The sequence below is a fragment of the Gallinula chloropus genome (genome assembly GCF_964237585.1).
Source record: "Gallinula chloropus genome assembly, chromosome: 3".
Lineage (NCBI taxonomy): Eukaryota > Metazoa > Chordata > Aves > Gruiformes > Rallidae > Gallinula > Gallinula chloropus.
In genome coordinates, this window is record NC_140087.1 from 12344517 (window position 1) to 12370292 (window position 25776).

The 25776-nt window shown below is 43.3% G+C and overlaps 1 protein-coding gene across 1 annotated transcript; it reads left to right on the top strand.

Annotated features, from left to right (window-relative positions):
* The first annotated feature begins 1 nt into the window (after position 1).
* RTN4IP1 (reticulon 4 interacting protein 1) lies at positions 2-25233 on the top strand. The gene is made up of 9 exons (XM_084262015.1): positions 2-308; positions 1858-2009; positions 2678-2746; positions 3007-3131; positions 7633-7681; positions 9159-9295; positions 11397-11580; positions 12920-13012; positions 25102-25233. The coding sequence occupies exons 1-9, from the start codon at positions 53-55 to the stop codon at positions 25216-25218; spliced, it is 1182 nt and encodes a 393-aa protein (XP_084118141.1). The 5' UTR covers positions 2-52; the 3' UTR covers positions 25219-25233.
* Positions 25234-25776: the final 543 nt, after the last annotated feature.

Genomic DNA, 25776 nt, shown 5'->3' on the forward strand with positions numbered 1-25776 from the left:
GTGGAGGCGGGTAGGGAGCGCCGCGTCCCAGCGCGGCCCCGCATCCCCGGCCATGCTGTCGCGGGGGGCGACGAGCGGGCGGGCGCTGTGCGGGGCGGCGCGGGCGAGTGCGCGGCCGCCGAGCCGCGGGTTCCGCGCCTCTCCGCGGGCGCGTTCCGCCATGCCCTCCTGGGTCATAGACCGCTACGGCCGCAACGACGTGCTGCGCTTCACCAGGGACATGGTGTTCCCCATCATACACTTCCCGAACGAGGTCATCATTCAGGTTCACGCTGCGAGCCTGAACCCCATCGACCTCAGCATGAGAAGTAAGTGCCGGGCCCGAGCGGGCCGGGGCCAGGCTGGCGTCATGGTAGTGGGTGTGCTTGGACTGAGGCGGCCACATGTGTCTGTCCATCCCCCCCCCCCCAGGCCTCCAGGCTGGTGCCGGCGCTGTCACTGGCCCGTCCCCATAGGCACCAGTCTCAGCAGCGTCAAGAGCATGTGTCACCCCCGGCCCTGGGGGCAGCCGCCTCTGTGAAACTTTCGGGGTTCTTTCCCCAGTTCTTAGGGCACAAAAAGCCGTTGCCTTTCTGAGGGCAAGACTGTGTGTTGGGGGAGTAAGCTTTTCACCTGACTAATTACTGTCCTCCATAGGCTTGCAGCTCATAAGGCAGCCTCCTTTGCTGAGTAGTATTGCCATGGTGGGGTTTGTCTCCTGGCTTTCTCCCCCATCTGCATCATCTGCATGGTGCTACTGTCTTGGACAAGAAACGAGGCCCCCAGAGGAGCAGTGTTCCCCTGAGGGGTGCTGGGAAAGGGTCTGAACCTCAGTTGCCTCTAAAGCTGGTGTGTAGAGCTAATCCTGTTTGTTGTCATGCTCTTTCTTTCTGGTTGACATCGCCCTCCTGTCTTTTTGCTGGGGAAATCTGCATCTTTGACTGAAAATCTTTTTTTATTGGGCACCTTTACTCAGATTTTTTTTTTTCCTCTCAAAGTTTGAAATTCAAGAAGGAAATTGTGATAATAGAAGACCTTCATGTTGAGAAGTGATCGTGCATAGCAAATCAGATTCATTAGCTCACTCAGGGATACCTGCAGGGAGCCTACTGGCAGCAGCAATTTGTGGTTTGAGTCTCAATTAATTAAAGAAGGGTTTTTTGGTATATAGCTTAAAGTTTGATTTTGGGACGTTTGCTGCCTGGGTTGAACTGCAGGGCTGTGATTAATATTTTGAGTCAGTATAAAAGAATTTCAGAGAAACTATATTTTCATCCTGCTATGAGGGTGCCTGTTTTGGGTCTGTTTTAGTGTAAAACAACTTTCTAGCATAATAGGGCACCTAGGCAGACTTCAAATACTTGAAAGGGCATACGTGCTAAAATACAGATTTTTTAGGCTCAACAGAGTTATTCACAGCATTTACTTGTGGCTAACTGAAAAGAAGTTCAGGCTGCTCATCTTTGGATATGTGCCTTAATAATTTAAAAGTTTTTTTTGTATTGCTTTCTTCAGTACTTAATTTGAAAAGGCAAATGGAAAGATTGGAGATTTTTGGATTCTTAGCTAGACGATGCTGTTGGAAAATGGAGTGCCTCTTCTAAGAAGAAGCAGACTTCTAAGGAAGCTTCTTAGAATTTCTAGCATTGTTTTTGTAATGGAGAGCTATTTCATGGGTAAATAAACCAGAACTGAGATATGCTCTTTATTTGTAAAATCTGTAAAAGTATAAAATATTGCAGGATTGGGGTTTTTTCATGCCGAAGTTAGAACAGGAATGAGGCACACTAGATACAGAGAGAGCTTTCTAACTAGAATTGTTCAGTTAATAAATGAAAACTCACTACAGTATGTTGTGGTTAATTTCATGTTTTGCAGGTGGTTACGGTGCAACCGCATTAAATATGAAGCGGGATCCCCTGAAACTCAAAAGGGAAGAGACTGAATTTCCATTAACACTTGGTCGAGATGTCTCAGGTGTTGTTATGGAATGTGGACTGAGTGTGTCTTATTTCAAACCTGGAGATGAGGTGATACCACCAATCTCTCTTTTTCTAAAATGTATAGTTAAAATGTATAGCCCTCTGAATGCTTTCTTTCCTCTGAAAAACATGGTCTTCCCCAGACTTGCTTCTGCAGCTTAATTTCCCTTCTGTTTTTAAAATTTTTGGTCCATTTCAATGGTACCAAAGTATGAATTTATTTATTTATAAGTGTATATAAGTGCATATTTGAGATGCTGCTTCATTTCTGAGCAAAGGTAGAGTTCTTACAGGAGGGGGTCAGTTGCGTGTTTGTTTCTTGTTGGGTTTTTTTAGGTTAGGCTTAGCCTAAGAACCACTTTGTGAGTCCCCACATGAATGCTGGTATTGCTTACTTTCACCTTCAGCATTTGCTTTCACATTTCACCAGTTTTAGCATAGCGAATTCTGATTCCTTCCCACCCCACCCCACCCCCTCCAACATGGTCTTCCTGGGTGTGGAAGTAGTTTGGGGTTTTTGTAGAATTATCTTACATGCAGTATGCTGCAACTCATTTACACAGCTCTACAGTCTTTCACTTGGTCAGTCTTAGGATGTTACAGTGAAGACATTCTGCAAATTTAAAAAAAAACCTTTAATGAAGAAAACTTTTCTGTGTAGACACAGTGATGTGCAAAGTCACAAAACCTGATAGTTGTTTTCTGTTTGGTTTTAGGTGTGGGCAGCAATTCCTCCGTGGAAACAGGGCACGCTGTCAGAGTTTGTGGTAGCTAGTGGAAACGAGGTAACCCTTCAAAAATGTGGCTAACACAGAACCCTGAAACTGTAAAGACTCTCTTTGTTTTTTTGTGGGGATATTTGTTTTTTCCTTCAGTGTCTAACTGCCTATTTCTTGGTGCTTGGATTGATTTAGATTCCAGCCAGTTGTGAAGGTAGTTGAAAATGTGGAATACGCCATCTGCAATTCAGTAGAGCTTGTCTAACTTATTTCACTGTCACAGAGGATCTGCTGTGTGACTTAAGATATGATTTGTTTTCTTTCAGGTGTCTTTTAAGCCCAAGTGTCTCAGTCACACAGAAGCTGCCTCCTTACCGTATGTAGGTCTCACAGCCTGGTCTGCAGTTAACCAGGTTGGAGGACTGAACCGAAATAACTGTAGTGGGAAAAGGTAAGGAAATAGTTCTGGTGCTAGAACTTAGTGTTTCATTTTTATACTGATGAGCTGCTTCTGAGACGTGCCCCATGGTGATGAAGGCTGCTGCACCGTGACCTTTGCAAAGATCAGCTTGCCAGAGGGTGCTAGGTTCGGTGTACACAACTGGAGGGAGAAAGGCATCTTTAGAGGGACACTCAGATGAGGGCCCTAACTGAAGTGTCCCTGGTCACCTGCTGCTTGCTTCCTTACAACTATATAGGGGTAGTCCAATATATATCTAATACAGAGAATTTACGGATGTTATCTCTGGGAATTTAAAAGAACTTTGCCTTTATGCTTGCTAGGACAGATATCCAAATGTAACATCCCCTCTGAGTTATTTTGGCAACTCACAGAAATCCTTCTCAACCATAGAGGTGTGGTTTACTCAGTTCCTGTGTGCACAGGCCACTTGCTTTTCTAGCTTTTTAGAAAAAAAATGAGCAGGTGATTGAGTCACGTTTGACCTATAATAGGCCAGGAGTTTGATGAGCTCAGGAACAGAAGAGGAATACATGCAAGAGGTGCATCCAAATCAAATAGAAAAATTGACTTTGTTTATCAGCCTGTTAATCTCACAATGGCAGATCAAAGACAGAAGAGGAAAAATACATTGAAAGATTGGAGCAGATACCACTTTTTCTCCTGATAATTGAAAATTGCATTTATTTTGGCCTTTGGATGTTCATGTGAAATGTTCAGAATTGCAAGGAGGGCAAAGGAAAAAATACTGTAATTGAAAACTAACCATTAAAATTACTGTGCTGCACCAATAATTTAGGTCAGAAAGTAATCATTGGGTAGTAGGAGACTAGATGCTTTACCTCCTCCTGTCGTGGGTGTTACTGTTCTAACGCAACACATTGCACTGGATGTATTGAAATTCTTCATCCACGTCTGTAGATGATAATTGAGAGACACAATTGAAATTAGAATTTTATCACTAGCTGGAAGTTAGAGATGTAGCTTTCCTTTCTTTATTTCAGTGTTTGGCCTTTTTTTTTTCCTTAACTTTCACATGTAAAGATACGTTGATAGGCTAGCCTTGTTTAAAGTATCTCCCCTATCTTCAGGTAAGTGTTTGGGTTGTTGAAAGTGAAATTCAATCTGCATTTATAGTCTTTATGTTTACTTTTATATTACCAATGAATATTTAATTACTCATTTTAATGTGCTACAAAATTATGTTTTACACCTACAAGTTTTGAATTGTAAAACCAGCAGAGAATGACTTATGTGATGGTAGCTTTTTTCCCCCCTGAAATACTTCTTGTGGGCAAATACAAAAACTGCACTGAAGGGCCTGTGCAGAAGTGAATTCTGTGAACTTCACGTTACTCCCTCAAGGCAATAATTTCAAAAGATAAGAATTCCTAATTTCCTGACATACTTTAATATGTTTGGTAAGGCATTACGTAGATACATGATTTCATGTTGGTCTTTTTGTTTCACATAGGTGTGTCTAAATAGCTGTACAGGAGGGTGTATATAGACAGAAGAGTTTGTCTTATTTTGAAAGAGCAGCTCTATTCCTTGATGAAAACTACTTCCCCTGATACGTTATTGCAGTGTTAAGATGTCCTGGTTCTGGGCAGGCCAGAGTTAACCTCCCCAAGCAGCTAGCCCAGGTGAGCTGAATTAGCCCAGGCTGTTTTATACAAATACAGAGTCAATATTTTATACACTTAAGTAGTCTGGTGAGGGATGCTGGATTCTGTTAACATAAGCTATTAAATGTACACTCCTGGTTTATATTGTTACTGTGAAAATTTGAATGATATAATACCCCAAGAAAATATTTTTTTCAAAGTCTGTGTGTTATATCATTATTTTGTCTGTTGAGAAGTATGAAGTGAGAGGTGTGGGTTGTAAAACTTCTTGAGAGGGCAAATGCTTCTTGATACAGAAATAAATTTGTAAGGACGTTTTCTTGGCATAATCAAATGGAATTTATAAAATTGATATATTTATTCAGTAAATCAATATAGTATTTTTATTTGGTATGTAGTTGAGTCACTGAGAAATATTATTTATAATTTGGAGAAAATATTAGGCCTCAAACTGTACACCATTCCCTGCCCCCTGTGGTTTTTGTTAAGGGGGATGACAGAGCTGAAACAGGTCCTGGCTCTCCGATGCTAGTTTCTGACCACACTGTAGATCCAAGCAGGGCCCAGGGAGAAGGGCTGACCTCTCAGATCTCATGGTGTGCTCCTCTGGAGACATCTGCTCGCTCTCTGATGATCCAGAATCACTAGAGCCTCATGAGGTGCTTGGTGAATGCTGGTTTGAATTACGTGCTTCTGTCAGAAGGGAGCGAAGCCTGGGGTATGACTCGGTGTTTTGTTCTTTTGAGAGAGTTGGTTCTGATGGATCCCTGTTCAGGTCAAATAATTTGTTACTGTGTTCCTTTGTGCACATGCTTATATGGTATTTTTGAATCCTGAGCTCACCTTTGCAGTGAGCAAAGGTTTTCTCCTCTGTTTTGCTGAGGCAGTACAAACCAAACTGTGCCTGCTTTGGCACTTTTGACCATCTGTCGTCCTTCAGTACCATCCTAGCAGGTCCTGCATCTTCAGATGCTTCCCCATGTCATTGTGTTGTGTCAAACAACGTCTTGCTGTCCTTGGTGCTGTAAAAATGATGATCTGTTCAGCTGTGGCACGTAGACTTCCTGTGCAGGCATAGTTTGTCTCTGAAGCAAAGAGCTTCCTTGAAGGCACAACATGCAGAGAGTTTTAAGAATTGGAAGGTTTAGGAGAAAATAGCCCATGTAACATAGGAACAAACCAAATCTGAAAAGTATTTCTACCTAAAAACCTTGAGGGCTTTTATTGAAGGGGAAAATAAAGACCTTGCCAAGCAGCTCCCCAAAACTGAAAGTGTTAGCTAAATCCTTCAGCCAAATGTATTTTAAAACTAGAGCTTTCTCCAAAATCTGTAGTGGGAGAAATGCCCTGTAGCAAGGAGTGAAAATGGAAAGGCAGCTTGGCAAGGTGGTGTTGAAAGGATTTAATTGTGATGGGCTTAACCCAGTATCTTGAGTGTAGCATCCCTGAGCCTTTTCAAATATAATAAAATCTAAATGTGAATGTGGCTGCAGGCATGTGTCCTTAGGAGCGTGGCTCTGAGGATAAGTACTTTTTGGCAGATGTAAAAGCTGCAGGCATTGTGGTTTCACATTCTTAATCTGAATTTTGCAGCTTGGATCAGTGAAACAGGAGGGAGCAGAATCTGATCAGTTAGAAAAGAAGCAGCATTTTTAAATGGATTCTGTGACCAAAGCCAAGTCTCTTAGGTTACCTCAAAGAATTTTTGTAAACTGAGACTCCAGATTGTGTAGTACAATTTTGTACTGAAAAAGCACTTTCCTTCAACATCCAGCACAGTGAGATTTAAAACAGGAACATCACCAGCTTCTGAAGATGCTTAAATTTTTCTGGCAAACAGCAGTTCTGAGAAACATGATGTTCCCCAGTCCTGTGCCAAGACTTCATCTTGGATCTTCCTTTTGTCCTGGAATTGGTAAATAGGTCCTAAGTCCAAGCACTGTTTGTGCCTTGAGCAGCAAGACTTTCTTTCTAATTCCCTTTCTGAAGTTTAGTTATTTAATGAATTACCTAGATTAGGCTGCTAGCAGAAAGGTTCTTGCACCACTGAACCTGCATTTATTTTTAGGAAGTTGAGGGTTGTGTATTTGGTTAAAGGAAACTGTCGCTTGCTAATAGTTTGTTAAGACATTCTTTCATTTTCTTGCTTGTGTGCCAGTTTTCACAACCTGGAATTTACAGGGTCTTGGGTGACATGTACTCAGCTAGAAAAATTCTGCTGCCTTTTTTTCTAAAGACAAATGCAGATATCTTAATTTAATGGGGCTTAGACCTGTTTATGGTGAGGATGCTTCATTGTATTTTTGCTTTCTTTTAAACAAATAACATGCAATATGAGAAAATTATGTTCTATATATTCTGAAGTTTCCAGTCTCCCTAAACAATGTGATACTAAACCACTTTTTCTCTTAGATAACACCAGTTTTTGTAAAATGTTGGTGGATCAGATTGATTTTTTTTCTTTTCTTTAGGAGATAGAACACTGGAATCTGAGGGACAGAAAGACTCTTAACTGATTTTGTCCCAAACTGAGCGGTTGAGTCTGGGAAAGTGAGGTCAGGGACAAGGCTTTAGAATACTAAATGTTACTGCCTGACAGCTCCACTGCCTGGTTTTAGTGGAAAGCACATATGAGGGAGTCTCTTTGGCTGTGGAGATAATGCTCTTGGCAAAGGAAACACGATCAGCAAAGTTGCTGGCTATCTGAAGAGTTAATCACAGATTTACATCATTGACTGAATGACAAATACAATCTTATGCTTAAAAAAAAATGGTGTTACAGATGTATCTGAAGCATTAGAATACATAGTTACTATAGAGTTTATTTAAAGAACTATTTAATATATTTTAATTTTCTCTTGCAGAGTATTAATATTAGGAGCTTCAGGAGGAGTTGGTACATTTGCTATACAGGTAATACAAACCAGCATGCCAAGGATGCATCTTCAAGCTATGCAACATGAAAAAAACCCCACAAAACAAAACAGAAGAGAATTGAGGGAAAGAATAGTGAAATAGCAAGCTACTGATCCGTCGGTCTGATCTACCTAATCAGTATTTCCAAGAGTGAGGTATTTTCAGATTCATTGCTCCCTGTTCATTACATTGAATTAGTTCAAAGTAGGAAGCAGGGGCTTTCAAAGAAAGCTGTGAGTGTAGGTAGTGGAGGATAGCATTTCACAGTTTGGGTGCAGGAAATCTCTATCATTGGTGTAACTTGAAATATGTAGCCTCTTTTCCTTACCTTTTAGTCAGCTTTGCTCTGTAAATACAAAAATAACATGGTGTATGATTAGAAAAACTGATGGAGAATGTATCATCTACTATAACTGCTGTAGGTGGTCAAATTATAGGAGAGGCACCAGGCTTTATGTGCAGTATATGTAAAACAGGTTACCTTTCCCTCACCGTCTTTGCCCTGCTGCCTTTTTGTCTGTCTTCGTTCCAGTAGCTCTGAACTCTGGAGAGTCAACATACTCCTTCATCTGTTAATAGTGGAACATCTTCTTTTCATACGCTCACCTAATTTGGGGATTTTGATTCTAATCAGTGTCATTAAGATTAAACCATCTTTCTCGTAAGAATATGAAAGAATACAGAAGTTGTGTGACAGCATCACTGTTTCGTGTCACTAGTGGGTTTTGATGAGAATTTTTAGTGGTATGCTATTTGCCTGATCCCTGATAAAGCAGGTGGCTAAATTAGATTGCTAAGAAAGGCTGACCAGCCACTGACTAGTTGCAATTTGTACCTGATTCAACCTAAGTAAACTACATTCATTAATCTGGAATAAGCATTTAAAAGGTTACTGAATGAAAAATAGTATTACAACAGAGAGAAATAACTAGCAAAAATCCTTTGCTGTAGCTCTTGGAGTGGAAGATAACCTGACATTCTTCCCATGGTAAATCAGAGATGACCTCCTTCTTCTCATTATTAATATTTAAGCTGTTTGCAGTGGGATATATGAAATACTTAATGAGCAGGTAGGAGCATAAAATACTTTTATTTTAAATATTTAATGGTTGATCTGGTGACCATTTTATAGTTGTTAACTTGGATGGTACCTCTTGGTATACCTTTTGCTGGCAGCTTCAGATGGCAAGCTGTGTATTTTATTTGAAGCCTTATTTATTCTGAGACCAGGTATCTGTAAGTGGTGCTAAAGCTCACCCTTCTTCCTCCACACCAACTCTTCTCTCCCCGAATCCTCCTTAAATTCTAAACCATTGTCTGTCTGTGGGAATGCCTGAAAAGTTACCCTGTGTTGCAGCACAGCCTCCCCACTCCCTACTAAAGGGGTTCGATTTTTATGTAACAAGATTTTGTTTTCAGTGTTTCACTAAATTTTAAACTTTGGACTTCTTTTCTTGTTACTCTTTGTTTTCAGCTGGTGAAGGCCTGGGGTGCTCACGTGACAGCAGTTTGTTCTCATGATGCCAGCACCCTGTTGAAAAAGCTTGGAGCAGATGATGTGGTTGATTACAAATCTGGAAATCTGGAGGAGCAGCTCAAAGCGTTACCCTTGTACGTGTCTGTGTTGCTTAACGCTGGGTTGAAGGCGTTGGCGGTCAGACCTTTTGCCTTTTGATTGCTTGACTCCAGTCTATCAGAAGTCTCTCTCTTTTGTTCCCTCCCCCGTTTCTGAAGCATTACTTTGTAAAGCAAATTCATCCCAGCCCTCTTTTGAATGCAGTTTGCCAAGTGAGTATCCCAAGCACGGATTTCATTGTAAGACTAAGCCAGTTAATTGGGCTTGTGGAGGCAAGCTGCTTTCACATGCTTCTCTTCAGTGACTGATTTGAACAGTTTTGTCAGCTTCCATCCAAGGATCTGGGAGCATTTACAAAGCATGAATAAATTAAAGTAAGTCTCAGAAATCCTGTGTGGGGTTAGTAAATAGTAAAATTAATCTTCTAGATGGGAGAACTATGTTGTGAAGCAGTTAAGTGATTTGCCTGAAGGCCTTCAGCCACTCTGTAACTCAACTGGGAGTAAATTTCTCTTCTGTAACGTTGGGTATGGATGCCTCTGATAAACAATCACACTTATCTTGTCACAGCAGTTATGCTTAAACTAGCTTGGGGGTTTTCTCCAGAACCAAAGTCTTTTTTGCCTTTGTAATCTTCCCATCTGTTTAAACTGAGTCTACTGTGACTTGTATTTGAATATGGTATTTACACTGCTCTCTTTAACTAAATTGAGTTAACTTTCTGTGAGGGGAAATAGAAACTGTTCAATCTATGAAAGAATCTTACTGATAACTGTGCTAGAGAAGCTGTGTGCCCTTTAACTGTGGTGTGATTGTTAGTGGGCCTGAGGTCAGCTGTGGTGGTCGTGGCAGTGTCTGTATGCACAGGGCATGCAGCAACTCACTGAGCAGTTTGCAAGCAGTGTTAAATTTGCCTTTGTGCAGGTCAGCATCTTCAATGCAACATGCCCATTCTACCTAGTCTCCCTTTTTAGGAGACACCAACAGCACTGTCCTAGGATGCAGTTTTATAATACAGCTAAGCTGATCTGAGAGGGATGTTCCTGCTGCCCCCCCTTTCCAGGTGTACTGACTCTTCAGACCACAAGTGAGCCAGTCTTTCTTGGAGCATTAGTTTTTATGACTGTAATTTCCCTTGTTGGCAGCTAACTGTTAGGTTGACTGTACTTTGCATGAAATCACATCCTTGGAAGACAGGCAGGAAAACTGTCTCTCAAGAGATAGCTTTTCTGTTGAATTTGCATAAAGTATTTTCCCTGTTATTTGTAGGTCATTAAGATTAAATGTGTGTGTATATACATACCTGGAAATTTACAGATGAAAATGAGAATGAGCTGTGCATCTGACAGAAGAGGTGCAGAAGTCCCTGTTGCCCTATTCAGCCTTTACAGGCTCACATCCTGGGATAATCAGAAGGAATGCTGAAACTGTGGGTGGTTTCCAGAGGCTGCATACATTCATTCCATGGGGGGGAATGTTTTAGACCCTTTCAATTCTATGCCAAGTAGATAGATGCAAAGGAGAGAGCTGTCAGAGATACAGAGGCCCCAAAATAAATGAGGAGGTAAAAAAAGAAGTGAAGCTGAGAATTGGAACACTGAAAAGCTGTGAGGAGATAAGAGTTAGTAATATGTTTATGTAACTTTGGTCACTGAAACTGACTTTGACCTGAGTACAGCTTGTGCAGGAGATGTTCCTAGTCAGGCTGTGAGTCCAGACTAGTTCTTACATGCACGTACCATATTGTTCACTGCTAGGACCAGACCTCCAGACTGTTTCAGTAATCTTGGTGGGAGAGCTGGAGAGAGAGAGATGTAGAAGGCTTTAAGCAAGTAGGGTGTCATTGTGCATATACAAGTCTCTTTTTTAGAGGTCAGGTTATCTAAATAGCCTGTGTCTGCTGTGCGGTGAGAGGGCAATAACCTGTAAACTTACCTCCTGTTGTACAGTAAAGCAAGACTTCAGGTGAAGTTTTGTGCCTTTCTTGCCATTGCCAAGATGGCAGATTATTTTACTGCATTGCAGTGGCCTGTAAAAATGTAAATGGTAGCAAATCTCTGATACAAATTAGTTTAATTATGATGAAATTACTTTTCCCACATTGTGATTTTGAACCTTTTCATTACATGTCTGCAGATTTGATTTCATCCTAGATAACGTGGGTGGATCCACTGAGAAGTGGGCTCTGGATCTCCTGAAGAAATGGTCAGGAGCCACCTACGTTACCTTAGTGACGCCTTTCCTGATCAACATGGACAAACTTGGAGTCGCTGATGGCATGTTACAGACAGGAGTCACTGTTGGTTCCAAAACTGTGAAGGTATTTGACAAAACCCAACGTGCTTTAATGCTGTGTAGTACTTTGGGGGCTTCCTTTGTGTTTGGGCGCTGGTCACGTGTGCCCATGTCGGGACATCTGTCGTGTTCTCTTCATGCATCACTGAACATACTTCAGATGCATTTTTAGTTTTTCCTTCTTTCTCACACTGAAACAAGGGGGTGGTGCTGATTGGTGTGTGTGGTAGTTCGGGGTGCTTTGAAGTTCTGATTCCTTATTGTGCTTTTCACTGTGGTCTTTTCTGTACGGCCTCCCGAGCGAGTCCTGCTGACAGCTAGTGCTTCACAGTAAGCAGAGCAAATCCCTGCCTCATTGAAGTGAGGGTAATTTTGCTGCTTGCTTTAGGCTGGTCAGGCTTTCTTTCAAAACACTGTTCCATGACTGATTCTCTTCATCCTATTCCAGCACCAGAGAGTAATAAAAGTGGTTGAGGGTGGCTAGAAAGTCTTTCATCTCTTTCAAGTTCGTGTGTCTGGATGGTGATACTGATTTTTCTAGTTTTCCTAAGTGGATCTTAAAATATTCAGCCAGTGGCCAGATCAGTGAGGCTTTTTAGAACTTTCCTCTTTCTTCTCTTGATACGTGTACTTGCTCTCCAAATGAATGCTTTTCAAGCAGTTGCCATGGTATTCCTGTGATGGCATGGGTTGAATGTGATGCAAAGTCCTGTGCTGATACTTTCAAAGGAAAGCTCAGCAACAAAATGCAAAGGCTGGGAAGAACTCACGTAATACAGCTGCTCAGTGCGCATGTTTCCGTGATGAGGGGCATTGTTACCACGTATTAAAAATCATCTGGCCCTTTTATTCCTATGATGGGTGACTCAGAGGAAGTGTTCTTGACTTGTGCCTGTGAGAGCTCCTCAAAATGCTGTTCTTGGGAGCTACCATCTGCTGTTGGATGCCAACAACTTTGGCAGATGTGATGGTGGTAAATTTAATCACTGACACTGAGGTGGAAGGTTCTGAACTTCACGTTGCTGGGTTTATTTCACCCCCTTTGTGAATGTGTATCAACATATAGCACCATTTATCTGTTACATAACAAATAATGCTGCTCCTAGCTGCAGGGATGAGGTGGTTGTTTTTCTCAGCTAGCTGACTTGTGCAATTGGACACAAAATTCACTCTGATCCCATTGTGGTGACACAACATCCCTGTCTGTACATTTAATCCACATGCTTAGGTGAAACTTTTTTTCAGGCACTAGCATATAATTTCCATGTCTTAAGCTTCTTCTCTAGTGCTTGTGTCATTAGTTTTAGTTCCTGTTTCGGTTTCCTCTCACGATTTTCTTAATAGATTTGTCATTTTTCTTGCAGCACCTCTTTAAAGGAGTCCATTATCGGTGGGCGTTTTTTATGCCGAGCGGCCCAAGTTTGGATGAAATAGCAGAACTAGTTGATTCTGGAAAGGTATGTCACTAACAGTTATTTGGTTATTTGTGCTGCTTTTGCTCAAAAATGGTGCAGTTCGTAATTAGAGGATAATGTCATGAGAGTCACAGTGAGGGAAAACTAGTTAAGAATTTGCTTGCTCCAATTTTTAACTTCTGCCTTTTGCATGGAATTTAGGAGTTTGTAATCCTTAAAACCCTTCTGCCTTCTCCCTCTCCATCCTGCCTCTTTATAAAAACACAAAGATTACCAAGTTATGAGGAAAGGATGTCCAGCAATTGTTTTTTTTTTTTTTTCCAGTTGGAATCATTCAGCATGAAGTCTGGTGTTGAGAATGTTAGGTTTTAAGAGGCCTCATTTGGTTTGTTTGATCAGAATGAACATGGCTGTGTGCAGATGACACCAAACTGGGAGAAGTGTCAAATCTGCCAAAGGGTAGGAAGGCTTTCCAGAGGGACCTGGACAGGTTGAATCTATGGGCAGAGGCCAACGGGATGAAGTTCAGCATGGCAAAGTGCCAGGTCCTGCACTTGGGTCATAACAACCCCAGGCAACACTACAGGCTTGGGGCAGTGTGGCTGGAAAGCTGTACAGAGGAAAAAGATCTGGGAGTGTTGGTTGACACTCACCTGAACATGAGCCAGCAGTGTGCCCAGGTGGCCAAGAAGGCCAACGGCATCCTAGCTTGTATCAAAAAGTGTGTCCAGCAAGACTAGGGAGGTACTCAGTTCTGGTGAGGCCCCACCTCGAATACCATGTTCAGATTTGGGCCCCTCACTACAAGAGAGACATCAAGGTCCTGGAGCATGTCCAGAGAAGGGCAACGAAGCTGGTGAAAGCTCTGCAACACAAGTCTTATGGGAGCAGCTGAGGGAACTGGGACTGTTCAGTCTGGAGAAGAGGAGGCTGAGAGGAAACCTTATTGTTCTCTACAACTACCTGAAAGGTGGCTGGGGTGAGCTGTAGATCAGCCTCTTCTCACAGATAACTCGCAATAGGACAAGAGGGAATGGCTGCAAGTTGTGCCAGGGGAGGTTTAGGTTAGAAATTAGGAGAAATTTCTTCTCAGAAGGAGTGGTTGGGCATTGGAACGGGCTGCCTAAGGAGGTGGTGGAGTCATCGTCTCTCAGGGTGTTCAGTGAATGGTTGGATGAGGTACTTAGGGACACAGTTTAGTTAGTCATATAGGTAGGTGGTATGGGGAAGGTTTGACTAGATGGTCTTGGAGGTCTTTTCCAACCTTAATGATTCTGTGATTCTGTCTGCATATGCAAAACTTTCTAGCCTGGATGATCAGGTGTCCTGCCCATAATGTGCGGAGAACTAGAATATTCAGGTTGTTGCAGGTTGTCAACAGTCTGCATTGACAGAGGGGTGACAAGAATATTGCATTTCATGTTTTCAGTGCTTCAGAGTCTAATGTTTGTGCTCATTCAGCACAGCGACTTGGAACAGTGGGAGTGTTCATAAGCTTTCCGGGAATCTCTTAGTGGACTTGGAGGAAAGGCAGGCAGATTACTGCCTTTCTGATCTTTTCAGGTTTATGAGCTTGTTACAAAATGTCTGTGAGGGTGAGCAGTTCATTGTCTGTTTATTGGAGAGTGCGATGCTGTAGGTCCTGGCAGTGTCTTCTTTTGGATAATTTCACGTTGCCAAAATTCCCAGAGTAGAGAATATGGACAACTGCTGTTAATCTTTCTGTGTGGCACCTAAGCAGAAGAGGAGGCAGAGCCTGCTGTGACGTCTGGCCAGTCCAGTATGTGAAATGTCAGGCCATCCTGTGCTCTGAATTTATTCCTGTTAGTAAAATGCACACCTCCCAGACTTTGAGTGTGGATCTCTGGTTTTGCTATGCATTATGTTCCAGAGTTTGGAGAAGAGTAAATAAATTACTGTTGTCCTTCAGGCCTGCTTGCTTCCATTTGCCAGCTCAGTGCTGCTGATCAGAATAAAAACCTTCCTGAATTCAGCGACTTCTGTTCCTCTGTTGTGACCAGCGTGCTGCTGACACAGCCGGTGCAAAGTCTGTGTTTCCTTAGAGGCTGCCTACTCAGAAACACAGGCTGCAGCAGCAAATAAGTGGTGGGGAAGTGTGTTCCTTGCTACAGCTTTGCAACACTCTGCTTTGCATGGTGCCCAGTGCTGTAGGCACTATCCCATGGCCAAGAAAGAAACCCTAGAAGATGCTCCTTTATCTTATGAGTGCATCTGATCACGCTGCTGAAGTACAACTGAAGAAGAAACAGAAGTGCCCTTGTCTTCGTTCTTCCCGTTTGTCCTGTGCCTCAGCCAGTCACAACTTGGTCTGTGTTCTGCTCCTACCTTGTATGCAAAACAAATGCAGATTATGCCCAGGAAAGCCTCTTGGGAAACCCCTGTTGATGCAATAGAGATAGGGCTTAGTCAGCGTTCTCTGCCTAAGAGTCTGGACAGGTAAGTTCTAATGCCATTTAAAACGTGCCATATGTATACGAGTGTCCTGGTGTCCTTTTTGTTGTAAGATAGTTGTGGGGACAAAGATGTTTGCTTGGTCTTGTGTTCTCTGCAAAAACAGGTCATAATGTCTGTTTTTCTGCAGAGCCATTAGCCTAGCAGCATTTTACTCTTGTTTTGTGAAACGTTGTAAGCACCCGTGCTATCCTCAGCATTTTGTACCATCCAGATGTGTTCCACTTGGACTGGAGTTAGTCAGATGTCAATAAGACTGTATAATAGACAGGAGCTCTCTTAAGTGGGCAGATCACCTGTGCAGAAGGGTAGGTGTTCAGAAAAGAACCAGGAGAGAATTACTGATGGAAGGGCACTGTAATTTCCCCTAACTGAGAACTAAAAAGAACCCAACCCAAAAAGCAATCTGATGACATGAAGCACTCAAAGTGTAGCAAGAAGCTGTGGGGAAGCCAGCAAAGGGAGCTCATGTCGTTGAACCCCGTAGCTCTGAGTAATGCAGATTTAGGTATTTAGAAATTTCAGCTAACTGTCTTTTCTGTTACAGACACATTACTTTTGAGATTGTATAAGTGTAGGAAAGCAATTGGAGACCTCCTGAAAACAAGAGCCTTTTTTTTCAGGAAAGTATAAATTATGAGGAGGGGATTTAAATGAATGAAAATTAAAAGCTGCTGTTTTAGAGACAGGATGTTTCAGTAAGCGAAGCTCTGAAGCACCTGCCCCTGAAGCAGTTACAGATCACATTTGTTTGTCAGTGGGTTTTTTCTTTCAGTCCTTTTGCACCAACAGAGGATTTTAGTTTTGATGCATTCATCATCTTCCTTTGTGAAAGCATAAGAATTTTCAGTCCTTCAGTGAATGAAGAATGAGCAAAAAGGGCATTTTGTAAAATAATACTCGGTTTTTACTCAGATGATCTTTGCAACAAGGAATTGAGGTTTGCAGAATGTCAGCTATGATAAGGAGTTCTTTTAACAGCCTTTTTTAATGGGGAGAGTGAGGAGAGGATTTGATGAGCTGGTAGTGCAAGGCAGGAGAATAATTTTCGTTTTGCAGTTTACCTGCTCATCAGGGACTGTAAAACCATTTCCAGTTTGAGCTGTTTTCTTGCCTTGCAGCTGGGCATCTTGCAGAGGCTATTGTGTGAGTGCAGTGCTAGGAGGTGGCTGCAACACTAGTGGGCATGCAGAAAATCAAATATTTCCTTGCCAGATTTGAGAGATACTGGCTGCCTTCTGAAGTGCTGGGAAGTCCTTGTTGTGGGTTTAATTCAACCAGTTAATTATGAACCACAAAGGACTGGCTTGCTGTGAGATCCACCAAATCCTGGCCCTGCCTGTGGCAGGGGGGTTGGAGCTCTATGGTCCTTGGGGTCCCTTCCAACCCATGCCATTCTATGATTCTATGAAATCTGTTGATGAAGCTCATGTTAGAAGCTGGAGATCTCTTCCCATGGCAAAACATTCCTGGTGAATTGCAAGGCTCTTATCTAAAGAGAACTGAAATAATCAGAGAGGGGACAGATTTTCTGGCACAGTGTTTGCTGAAGCATCATCACTGGTCACTGCTGCCAGCGTTGTCACTGAACAGCTTGATAGGACCTAGTTTGATGTATTTCTGGCCAGTGTCATGGATTTAACATTGACAGTCTTGGGTTCTTCTGCTTGCTTAACTTTGTTCTCCTTTCTGAGGATGTGCCTTTTAGTCCTTGGTGAAAATACACCAAACTCCTGCAACTACATGAGTTTGTAGAAAGCCACTAACTTAGTATTTAGCTCTTACTTTACCTTTGATAAAGCCTGATGGAGGAAGGCCAGCTCAGAAGACTCCTTAGTGTTGTAAGGGGGAGCACTTAAGTGCATTCTGTGTTCCTGCTGGACCATGATAACATGTAGCCCTACAGAAATTTTCATTTTAATTCAGTGCCATTTAAATTGCAGCGTAGGCACCTGTGGGCAGCTTTTCTGGTGGCTTAGTGCTTTTTCCTTAAAGAGTAGAAATGCACCAGATGGGCTGATGGGTGAAAGTTGATTTTGCAGAAGGAAGGCTTAAAGGACAAGCTGAGTCCTTGATCATGAAATGTGAAAAGATCATTCTCCATGGTGTTTGCTTTCTAGATAAATGTTACAGCACAGGCACTCACAAGAAAAACAATTGCTTGCCCGTATTAATGTGCTTTGTGTGCAGTGTTGGTTATATGTTTTGTTGAAGACATTGGGTGCTTTGGACTTAGCACCTGCTTTTATGGGTTGGAGGACATGATGCTGACTGTTCTTTGGCCCTTCTTCCTGTGCAGTGCTGTACACACCACATAACCTTCTGCTGCACTAATTTCTCTGAGGGATAATGCCCCAAGACTGTTAAAATGTGGAATTCAGTTGTTTTCCATTGCCAGTCTTTGCTATTCAGGCAGTTAATATGTAAATATATGTGGTCATCCACTTTGACATTACTTGGGTTTTGAGTTGTTTGGGTGGCCTTGTCTTCACATGGCATACATTCATTCCTCCTGCTGGCATCACAGCTCCTTGGCTCTGCATCCTAACCTGCTTCCCATTCATCTTGTTACAGTTATGCAGGTAACTTTTTCCCTGGCCCTTGTTGCACAATTGTTGCAGGTTTCTCTGGTCTGCATGACTATCAGCCAGCCAATGTGAGGTGTTGAGTCCTTGAACATCCTCCAAATCTGGCCTCTCTAGACGTGGCCTCTCTGCAGTAATCCCCACCTTGGCCTTTTTGGCTGTGCTAAGGTATCTTAAGGTACCCAAGGTGACTCACCCTTGGGTGATGCCTGCTTTGCTCTCCCTATCTGAAGGAGGACATCAAGGTAGAGATTCTTTACTTAAATGTCTCATCTTTACTTAAATGTCTCAACTGACTAGAGGTCAGTTCTCCCCACACCCTTTAGTTACTCACGCTCGTTCCAATGACCATCTTTCTCAGTGCTAAACTGCCAAGCTTGCACTTTGGTTTGCTTTGGGTTTAATTTTGTATTTTCTCATTGCAGTGCTTTTGCTTGCCAGGTTCATTGGCCAGACCACAGAGATGCTGGTCAGGGAGAGGCTGCCAAATGCTCTGTTCAGTTCTTTCTCTTCCAAAAGGAACCTCTATCTGCATTTTGTCATGGCCACCAAAAAAATCACCCAGCACTGATTTATATTAAAAGACATCTGCTCCTCTTCCTCCAGGACATGGTAGCTTGCTTGTGCTCTTTATGAAAGTGCTGTGTGATTGCATCATAAAGTGTCTCTGAAGAAGATTAATGGAAATTTTGCATACTGTGGAGAGATGGGGTTTGAATATGTAAATTGCCATATATCACAATGAGGTCTGGAAAAATTGCATCATATCCCAGGTATTTAATCCAGTGTGTTGCCATAGCCTGAGGTAGTTGTGTATTCTGTAGGAAGTCAGTCCTAGTGTTCTGAGCTCTAGTCTCCAGTGTAGGAGGGAGTTACTTCCAATGCAGCAGTGAAATGTGGGGTCAACGTCTCTTGTCTCTCTTATTTGCTGAGACCTGGGAAGATGCAGGTCATGCATGCAGGACTATTCTTCTAATATATAAAATGTAATATTTAACATGCTTTCATATATAAAAATATATGTATATACACATCATAGAACCATACAATACCAAGTTGAGAGGAACTCCAAGGATCATCTGGTCCAAGCTTTCTTGGCAAAAGCTCCATCTAGACAAAAGCACCATCTAGACAATATGGCCCAGCACTACATCCAGCTCAGTCTTAGAAGTGTCCAATGCTGGGGAAGCCACCACTCTGCTGCAGAGATTATTCTGGTGGCTGCTTGTTCTCATTGAGAAAAATTTTCCACTTGTGTTCAATCAGAATCTCCCCTGGAGTAACTTGAACCCATTACTCCTTGTCTTCTCCATGTGACACTCTAAAAAAGGAGTCTCTGTCTTCTCTGTAGCCACCTTTTCAGTACAGGAACATGGTAATGAGGTCACCCCTAAGCTTTCTTTTCTCAAGGCTGAACAAACCCAGTTGTCCCAGCCTTCTCTCATGTGGCAGGCTTCCCAGTCATTGATCACTCTGGTGGCCCTCCTCTGGACTCTCTCCAATCTGTTCCCATCTCTTTTGGTTTGGTTTGGGGGTTTTTTGTTCATTTTTTTTATAAGGACAGAAACTGAACACAGTCTTCCAGGCATGGCCTGACAAGTGCTGAGTGGGGTAATGACTTCTTTATCTCTGCTGGTGCTGTCTTTGTTGATCCAACCCAGAATCTTGGCTTGTTTTGCCTTTGCAGGGTGCTGTTCCCTCACATTAAACTTTTGGTCCACCAGGACCCTAGGTCCCTCTCCACAGACCTGCCCTTCAGCCAAGTGGCTCCCAATCTGTGCTGCACTCCTGAATTATGTCTTCCCAGGTGCAAGACCTGGCACTTGTCCTTGTTGAGCATCATAAGGTTCTTGTTAGCCCACTCTTCCAGCCAATCCAGGTCGTCCTGCAGGTTGTCTCTCCCTGCCAAAGTGTCTCCTTCCCCACTTGATCCCACCATCCAGATCACTTACAAATTTCAAACAGCATTGAGCCCAGTATTGATCCTGGGTTGCCAGTTCAAAAAGGAACAATTTCTCACCACCCTCTGGGTGTGGCCAGGCCCCCACCCAGCACACAGACCGTTTGTCCAGACCATCATGCATCAGTGTCTCTAGGAGCAGTCTGTGGGGAACTGAAACAAATAATATATGTAACCCTACTAAAGCTTGTGCCACCTTATATGGCAGCATTGCCTCAGATGTTGCTTTACTTACCAGCATGTGGACCAGGACAACTACTGTGAATGTGGCTGCCAGGGGATTCTGGAAGAGAGAGTTGCTCTTTCCTTTAGTTAATAGATTTCCAGCATGGTTCAGTAGGTAACTAAACCCAGGATCTTCCTCACTGCTACTGATTTAAGCTTGGGCTCGGCTGGCACATGCTACAGTTCTGGGCTCATTCCCAGTGTCTTATTGTTCTTCATAGTGTTCTGTAGAAGCTGTTCTGCCAGGGCCAGATAATGAACTGGAGATTTGTTTTAAGCCTCTTTTATTCTCCACTGGGATTTATCTTGTAGCATTTTACTAACTGTAGATGATACTCCCGAGTTCCTGTGGGCTGCTGTTAGAGGGTTGGTATGAAAGAACATACCTTGGCTTGAAAATCAAAACCTGGTAGTACAGTTGTCTGGAAGATGACAGTGGGAGTAGACCTGGGGACACATGCCTTCCAGTCCTGTCTTAACCACTGCACCACCGTTCTTCCTAACGGTTGTAGCAGCCTGAATCTTTGCATCATGTTTACTTCTGTTAGGCACTTGGGACAGGAATGTCACACACCTGATGTCCTCTAAGGTGCTCTCAGAGGGAAGTGCCTGTTCTCTGAGATACAAGTTAGCAAGAAGCACTGTGCTGTACAGTTGTAGGGCTACCCACCTATACAGCTTGTGACCAGGGCCAGGTGTTCCAGAAGGTAAAAACTTGAACCTTTGTCTTCAGTGAGGGTTCACCCTGGGACCTAATGCTGGCAAAGGATGTGAAGCTCAGCATACATCATTACACACTGCTTTAAGGAAAAGGAAGGATGAAGAAGGGGGTGGGTGGGATTAAGAGCCAAAGAACATGGAGAGAAGGAGTTGCTCAGCTAAAGGGAAGAAATGACAGAAACAGCAGTACCCAAAACAGCATTTCTTCAATGGAGTACTGAAGGGGCGACTAAACGTTTAGTTACAGGACAGAGACTGTTCTCTGTAATGACTGCTGTTCAAGTGGCTGGATGGCATGGATGGGAGACTTGCTGAAGGCCAAAGGAGAGTGGGAAGCTCTGTGTTTGTGTTCATATACAGCATTCAGGCATGGTGGCCTTTATCTTCTGTCTCAGCTAGTCAAAATGGGAAGCAGACCTTTCCCATTACAGCAAGCCCTCCAGATGATTCTGGTGTCTGGTGGAGCACATCACAGCTCTTGTTCTGTGCGTCTGCCAGTACTTTTCCCAAAGCATGACACAAGCACCGAGCAGGCTCGTGGCTGCTTCCCAAGGCACGGGTAGGGTGTGTGCATGGGGAGACAGCAGCTGGGAGGGAGGCATTCAGCAAAGCAAGGCTGCCCGGCAGTTTTGACACGGCCATCCATTACAGACCTGGAGGAGAGCCAGTGCACTGTCATTGCCCTTGGAGTGAGGGGACTGACTGGCTTTTGTTTTTTTCCTTTTCTGCTTTGAACTGGGCTTGCTCTGAGGGCTTCTGAGGTTCCGTTGTCTGTCTCCTGAACACGTCTGGGCTCTAGCTCTCCATCCAGTGGCAGGAAGCAGCTCTGCACTCAACTGGAGCAACTTGTCATTCCCTTTTGTGTTTTCTCGCTTCTCTCTCCCTGATTAAATTCAGACTGAGCCCTTGCTGCCACAGAAATGGGGACCTCCAAGAGTGAGCTTGAATTTGCCATTAGCTGGAGCCTGTTTCCACTGACCAGTCAAGGCCTGCCAGTGCCTGTTCGCTGCCTGCTGCCTTCAGAGCTGGATGGGCTGGGATGCTGCTTCTGTGCTCTGTGTGGGATAGCCTTCATCAGCATCAGCAGTTACTCTGTTTTCCCAAACTCATGAGCTCATTTCAGGAGACCTGAGATTCATCTCTATAGCATGTCCCACATCAGAGAGAATGAAGAAAATACCTTTCAGGCCCAATCTGTTTTCAGATAAACATTTCAATGCGGGTGTGTTAATCCTTTCTCTCCCAGACTTTAGTTTAATCCCTTTTCCCTGAACAAATAGGTGTCCTCTGGCAAGGAACCGATGTGTGGCTGTAAATAGGCAGTGTTTTTATTATCCGGTTAATCTCCGTTTATTATCACACATTCAACAAACAGCAGACGCTCTTCTGCTTGTTTGTCTGTTCACAGGAAGAAATTTTATCTTAGTCAGTGGATTATGGTAAAGGCTGAGTGAATCACTGTGCTGCAACACGGTCAGCCCTTTCAGGGTTATTCAGACAATGGGGCTGACCAGCCAGCCAGATCAAATGTTTAATGCTCTAAATTGTCAGGATCATCAATTTAGTATTCATGGTGCTCTATAGCACTGCCTAAAGCCAGCGTTTAAAGGGGGCTGGAGGTTACATCAATGTAGCAGATGGGCTTTGAGTGTGTGGTGCCCCCAATACACACGGTGCTTTCAACTGTGAGGCTGAATTCAGGGTTCCTCTGAATCCCTGTGTCACCACTTTTCAAATGCAACGCTTTGAGCTTTACCTCATGGGCTGAGGATGTGGTGTACCTCATTCTGTCAGGGTTGTAAGCTACAGTAAGTGACTGCTGGGAGCAGAACATTGAGGCATCTTGTTCATGTTCTCTCAGTTGCTACATGTGTCTGAAGTTAATTTTTGCCTTTGGAATCCCCGTGCTTACCTTGCCCCTCCTCCCAGCCTCTTGCCCTGCCAGGGTCACCTGTGTCCATGCTCCAGCCAGCTGAGTGGCTGTATTCTATTCCTTAGCCAAAGTACAGTGCTGTATGGAACTGCCACTAACAGTAAGTACTTGTACAAGTGCTGCACTTGTGCTTGGCTCAACAAAGTTACTGACCTGTTTGTCCCAAGCCCCTGCTATGAAAGCAAGGGTCATGCTTCCTCACAACAGTCACTACTGACCAGCAGCACGTTTCTCCAGCAGCTCCAGTTCACTGGCATACTCCGTTTCCCCACAGCCTTCAGTGGTTTTGCTGCCCTGGGCCCCGTGTCCTTGACTGTGCTGATGTACCAGGTGACATTTCCATTCTGGGCTGGATGCCGACTGAACATGATTTGGTCTTGAACTTCTTCATTCATGCCCTGCATTTCCTGAGCAGCAGGAAGTGTTACGTGGGTCTTTGTGGCTCCTCTGCTGGGTGTTGGTACTGCTAGAGGTTTGCTTAGATTGTCCTGGCAGAACCAGGGAAGAAATTACTCAGCCTTGTACCCTGCAGCATGGCACAGTTGAGGCATTTAGAGAATGTACTTACTTGCAGTTTGTTGGCAGATTTGGCTGCTAATTCTGCCTTTGTCTTTGGGGGGAGGGGAGGTGTTTTCACTCACTCCTGGTTTTCTGCCATGTGAAGTTTCACACTACTGCTATGTTTGCCTTGACAAAATAAAAAGGAGGATCTGGTGGCAAGATTAGGAGATACTGCAGTGCAGTAGATAATGATGTCTTGGGTTGCTGTTATCACGTAAGCAAAACCAGCAGATATTTTATCGCAGTGAGTGGACTTCAAGGTGAAGCACTGTGTGTGAACAGAGGAAATGAAGAGTTGAGGAAAGGATCTATGTGAGCACAGAGCACTACCAGATAGCAGCTGGTGTGGGGTTGGGAAGGGTGCTGCTTGGAAAACACATGCACATGAAAGTCTTTCCTTGGTAGTGCTGCTCCTCACCTTCTAAGCAGCACAGATGTACCCCTGCCTTCTGACAGAAGTGCACTGTTCTGATGCTGGCAAATTGGTTGTCTCCTCATTGCTGCTTTTCTGGGTAGCAAGATGAATGTCCTACCAGGAGAGGGCAGTTACCAGTCCTGGAGTACTCGTGAGACAGTGTCTGTCTTTGCAGCTTTGAGGAAAAAGATGTATCTTTTCACTGACACAAGCCACAAGCATCTTTTTCTAGCACAGCAAATAGGGCACTTGGAGCTTTGCTACTTAGATCTTCATCATTGCCAGAGCCAGCTGCAGAGTCACCTGCTGTTAATGTTTTCTTCTGGTAAGAGGAGGAGGTGCAAGACCATGCACTGGGCTGGTGTTAGGGGCTGCAAGGTGAGACACCCACATCAGGTACTTTTGTGCACACTTCTTATTTTGGCCTCTTTAGGCTGACTCACAACTTGATGACAGAAAAAGCCTTTTGCCTTGGAACATCAGTGACAAGTATTCTGCAGAAGCAGCTGTGATTTCTTCTGCCTCTATACATCTCTGCATCTCTTACACCTCTGTATAATGTTTTTGGGCTCAGTTAATAATGGCAACAGCAAATAGGGTAGTTTCACATTATTAGAAATTAATCTACAACACTGCAGAAGGCTACTTATGAAATTAATGCCAAAAGAGCAGTCGATGCAGGCTGGGCATAATAGTGTACTTGGATGCACAGTGGCTGAGTTTAAGTGTATCTGGATGATTCAGCAACGAATGTTTGACAGGTTCTTTGTGCCTCATTTGTGGCCAAGTTTTTTAAGGGTACTGAGGTGTGTTCTGATTCAGACAGGCACCAGATGCACGGGTAATTCTTAAACATGACACATTCTGAAAATTCTCAGGTTTAACAAGAAAATCAGTAGAGAACTAAGAGGAAAAAAAAACCTTCTCCCTTTTCCTCACTGTATCATCATGGACAACAAAAAGTAGAACCTCACTGTCAGCATTTAAAGGGACTTAGAAATTAGAGCTTTGCAGTGTGACTTCATTGTTAGAGTCCTGAGGGCTCTAAGCTGTGCTAGTACAGATGTTTTAAAACTTGGGCAAAGAGCAGCAGAAAGCCTTCTCCTGCATGCAGAGAGTTCCCTCAGAAAAAGGTACATTATTTGGCAACTTCTGCCCTAAATACTATAAAAAAACCTTCCCTCTTCGTACAGTTTTGAAGCACGAAGATGATGCAGTACTTTATTCCTAATACAGTGACATTTTTTCTTTATTCTGTAGATTCAACCAGTTATTGATGAAGTCTTCCCTTTTTCTGAAGTTCCAAAGGCCTTTCTGAAATTGGAAGGAGGACACGCACGTGGAAAAACAGTGATTGATGTAATTAGTAAAAAATAAAGTATCTCTAATCACTATTTTGCCTACAGTCAGTCCTTTACTGGTAAGTTACACTTTGACACAAATGGGTACATAGTAACTGTTCCTTCTGTACAAGCCTATGCTGGCTGCCCAGAAAGGCTGTGGAGTCTTCTTCCTCAGTGACATTCAAAATCTGCCTGGCCATGTTCTTCTGTGACCTAATCTAGGTAATCCTGCTGTGGCAGAGGAGTTGGACTAGACAATCTTTCGAGGTCCCTTCCAACCCCTCACATCCTGTGATTCAGGACATATAATTGCAAAAAGAAAAAACAAAAAAAAAGTCTTGTTTTAGTAAAAGTCTCTCTGATTCCTTCACACTCAGCCTGTTTGTAACAAGAAATCCCAGTCCCTCATAGGTATTCCTACATGGAAACCACGTTAAGAATGTGACTTGTGCAGAACACCCCTCAGTCTTGGGGTAAGAGGAAGAGCCAGCAGCAGTTTCGGGGTGTAGATCTCAGAGCTTTTATTTTCCAGCCGATTGAGCTAAAAATCCTGAAACGGTGACACAAGTTTTTATCTAAGTGCCCATATGAA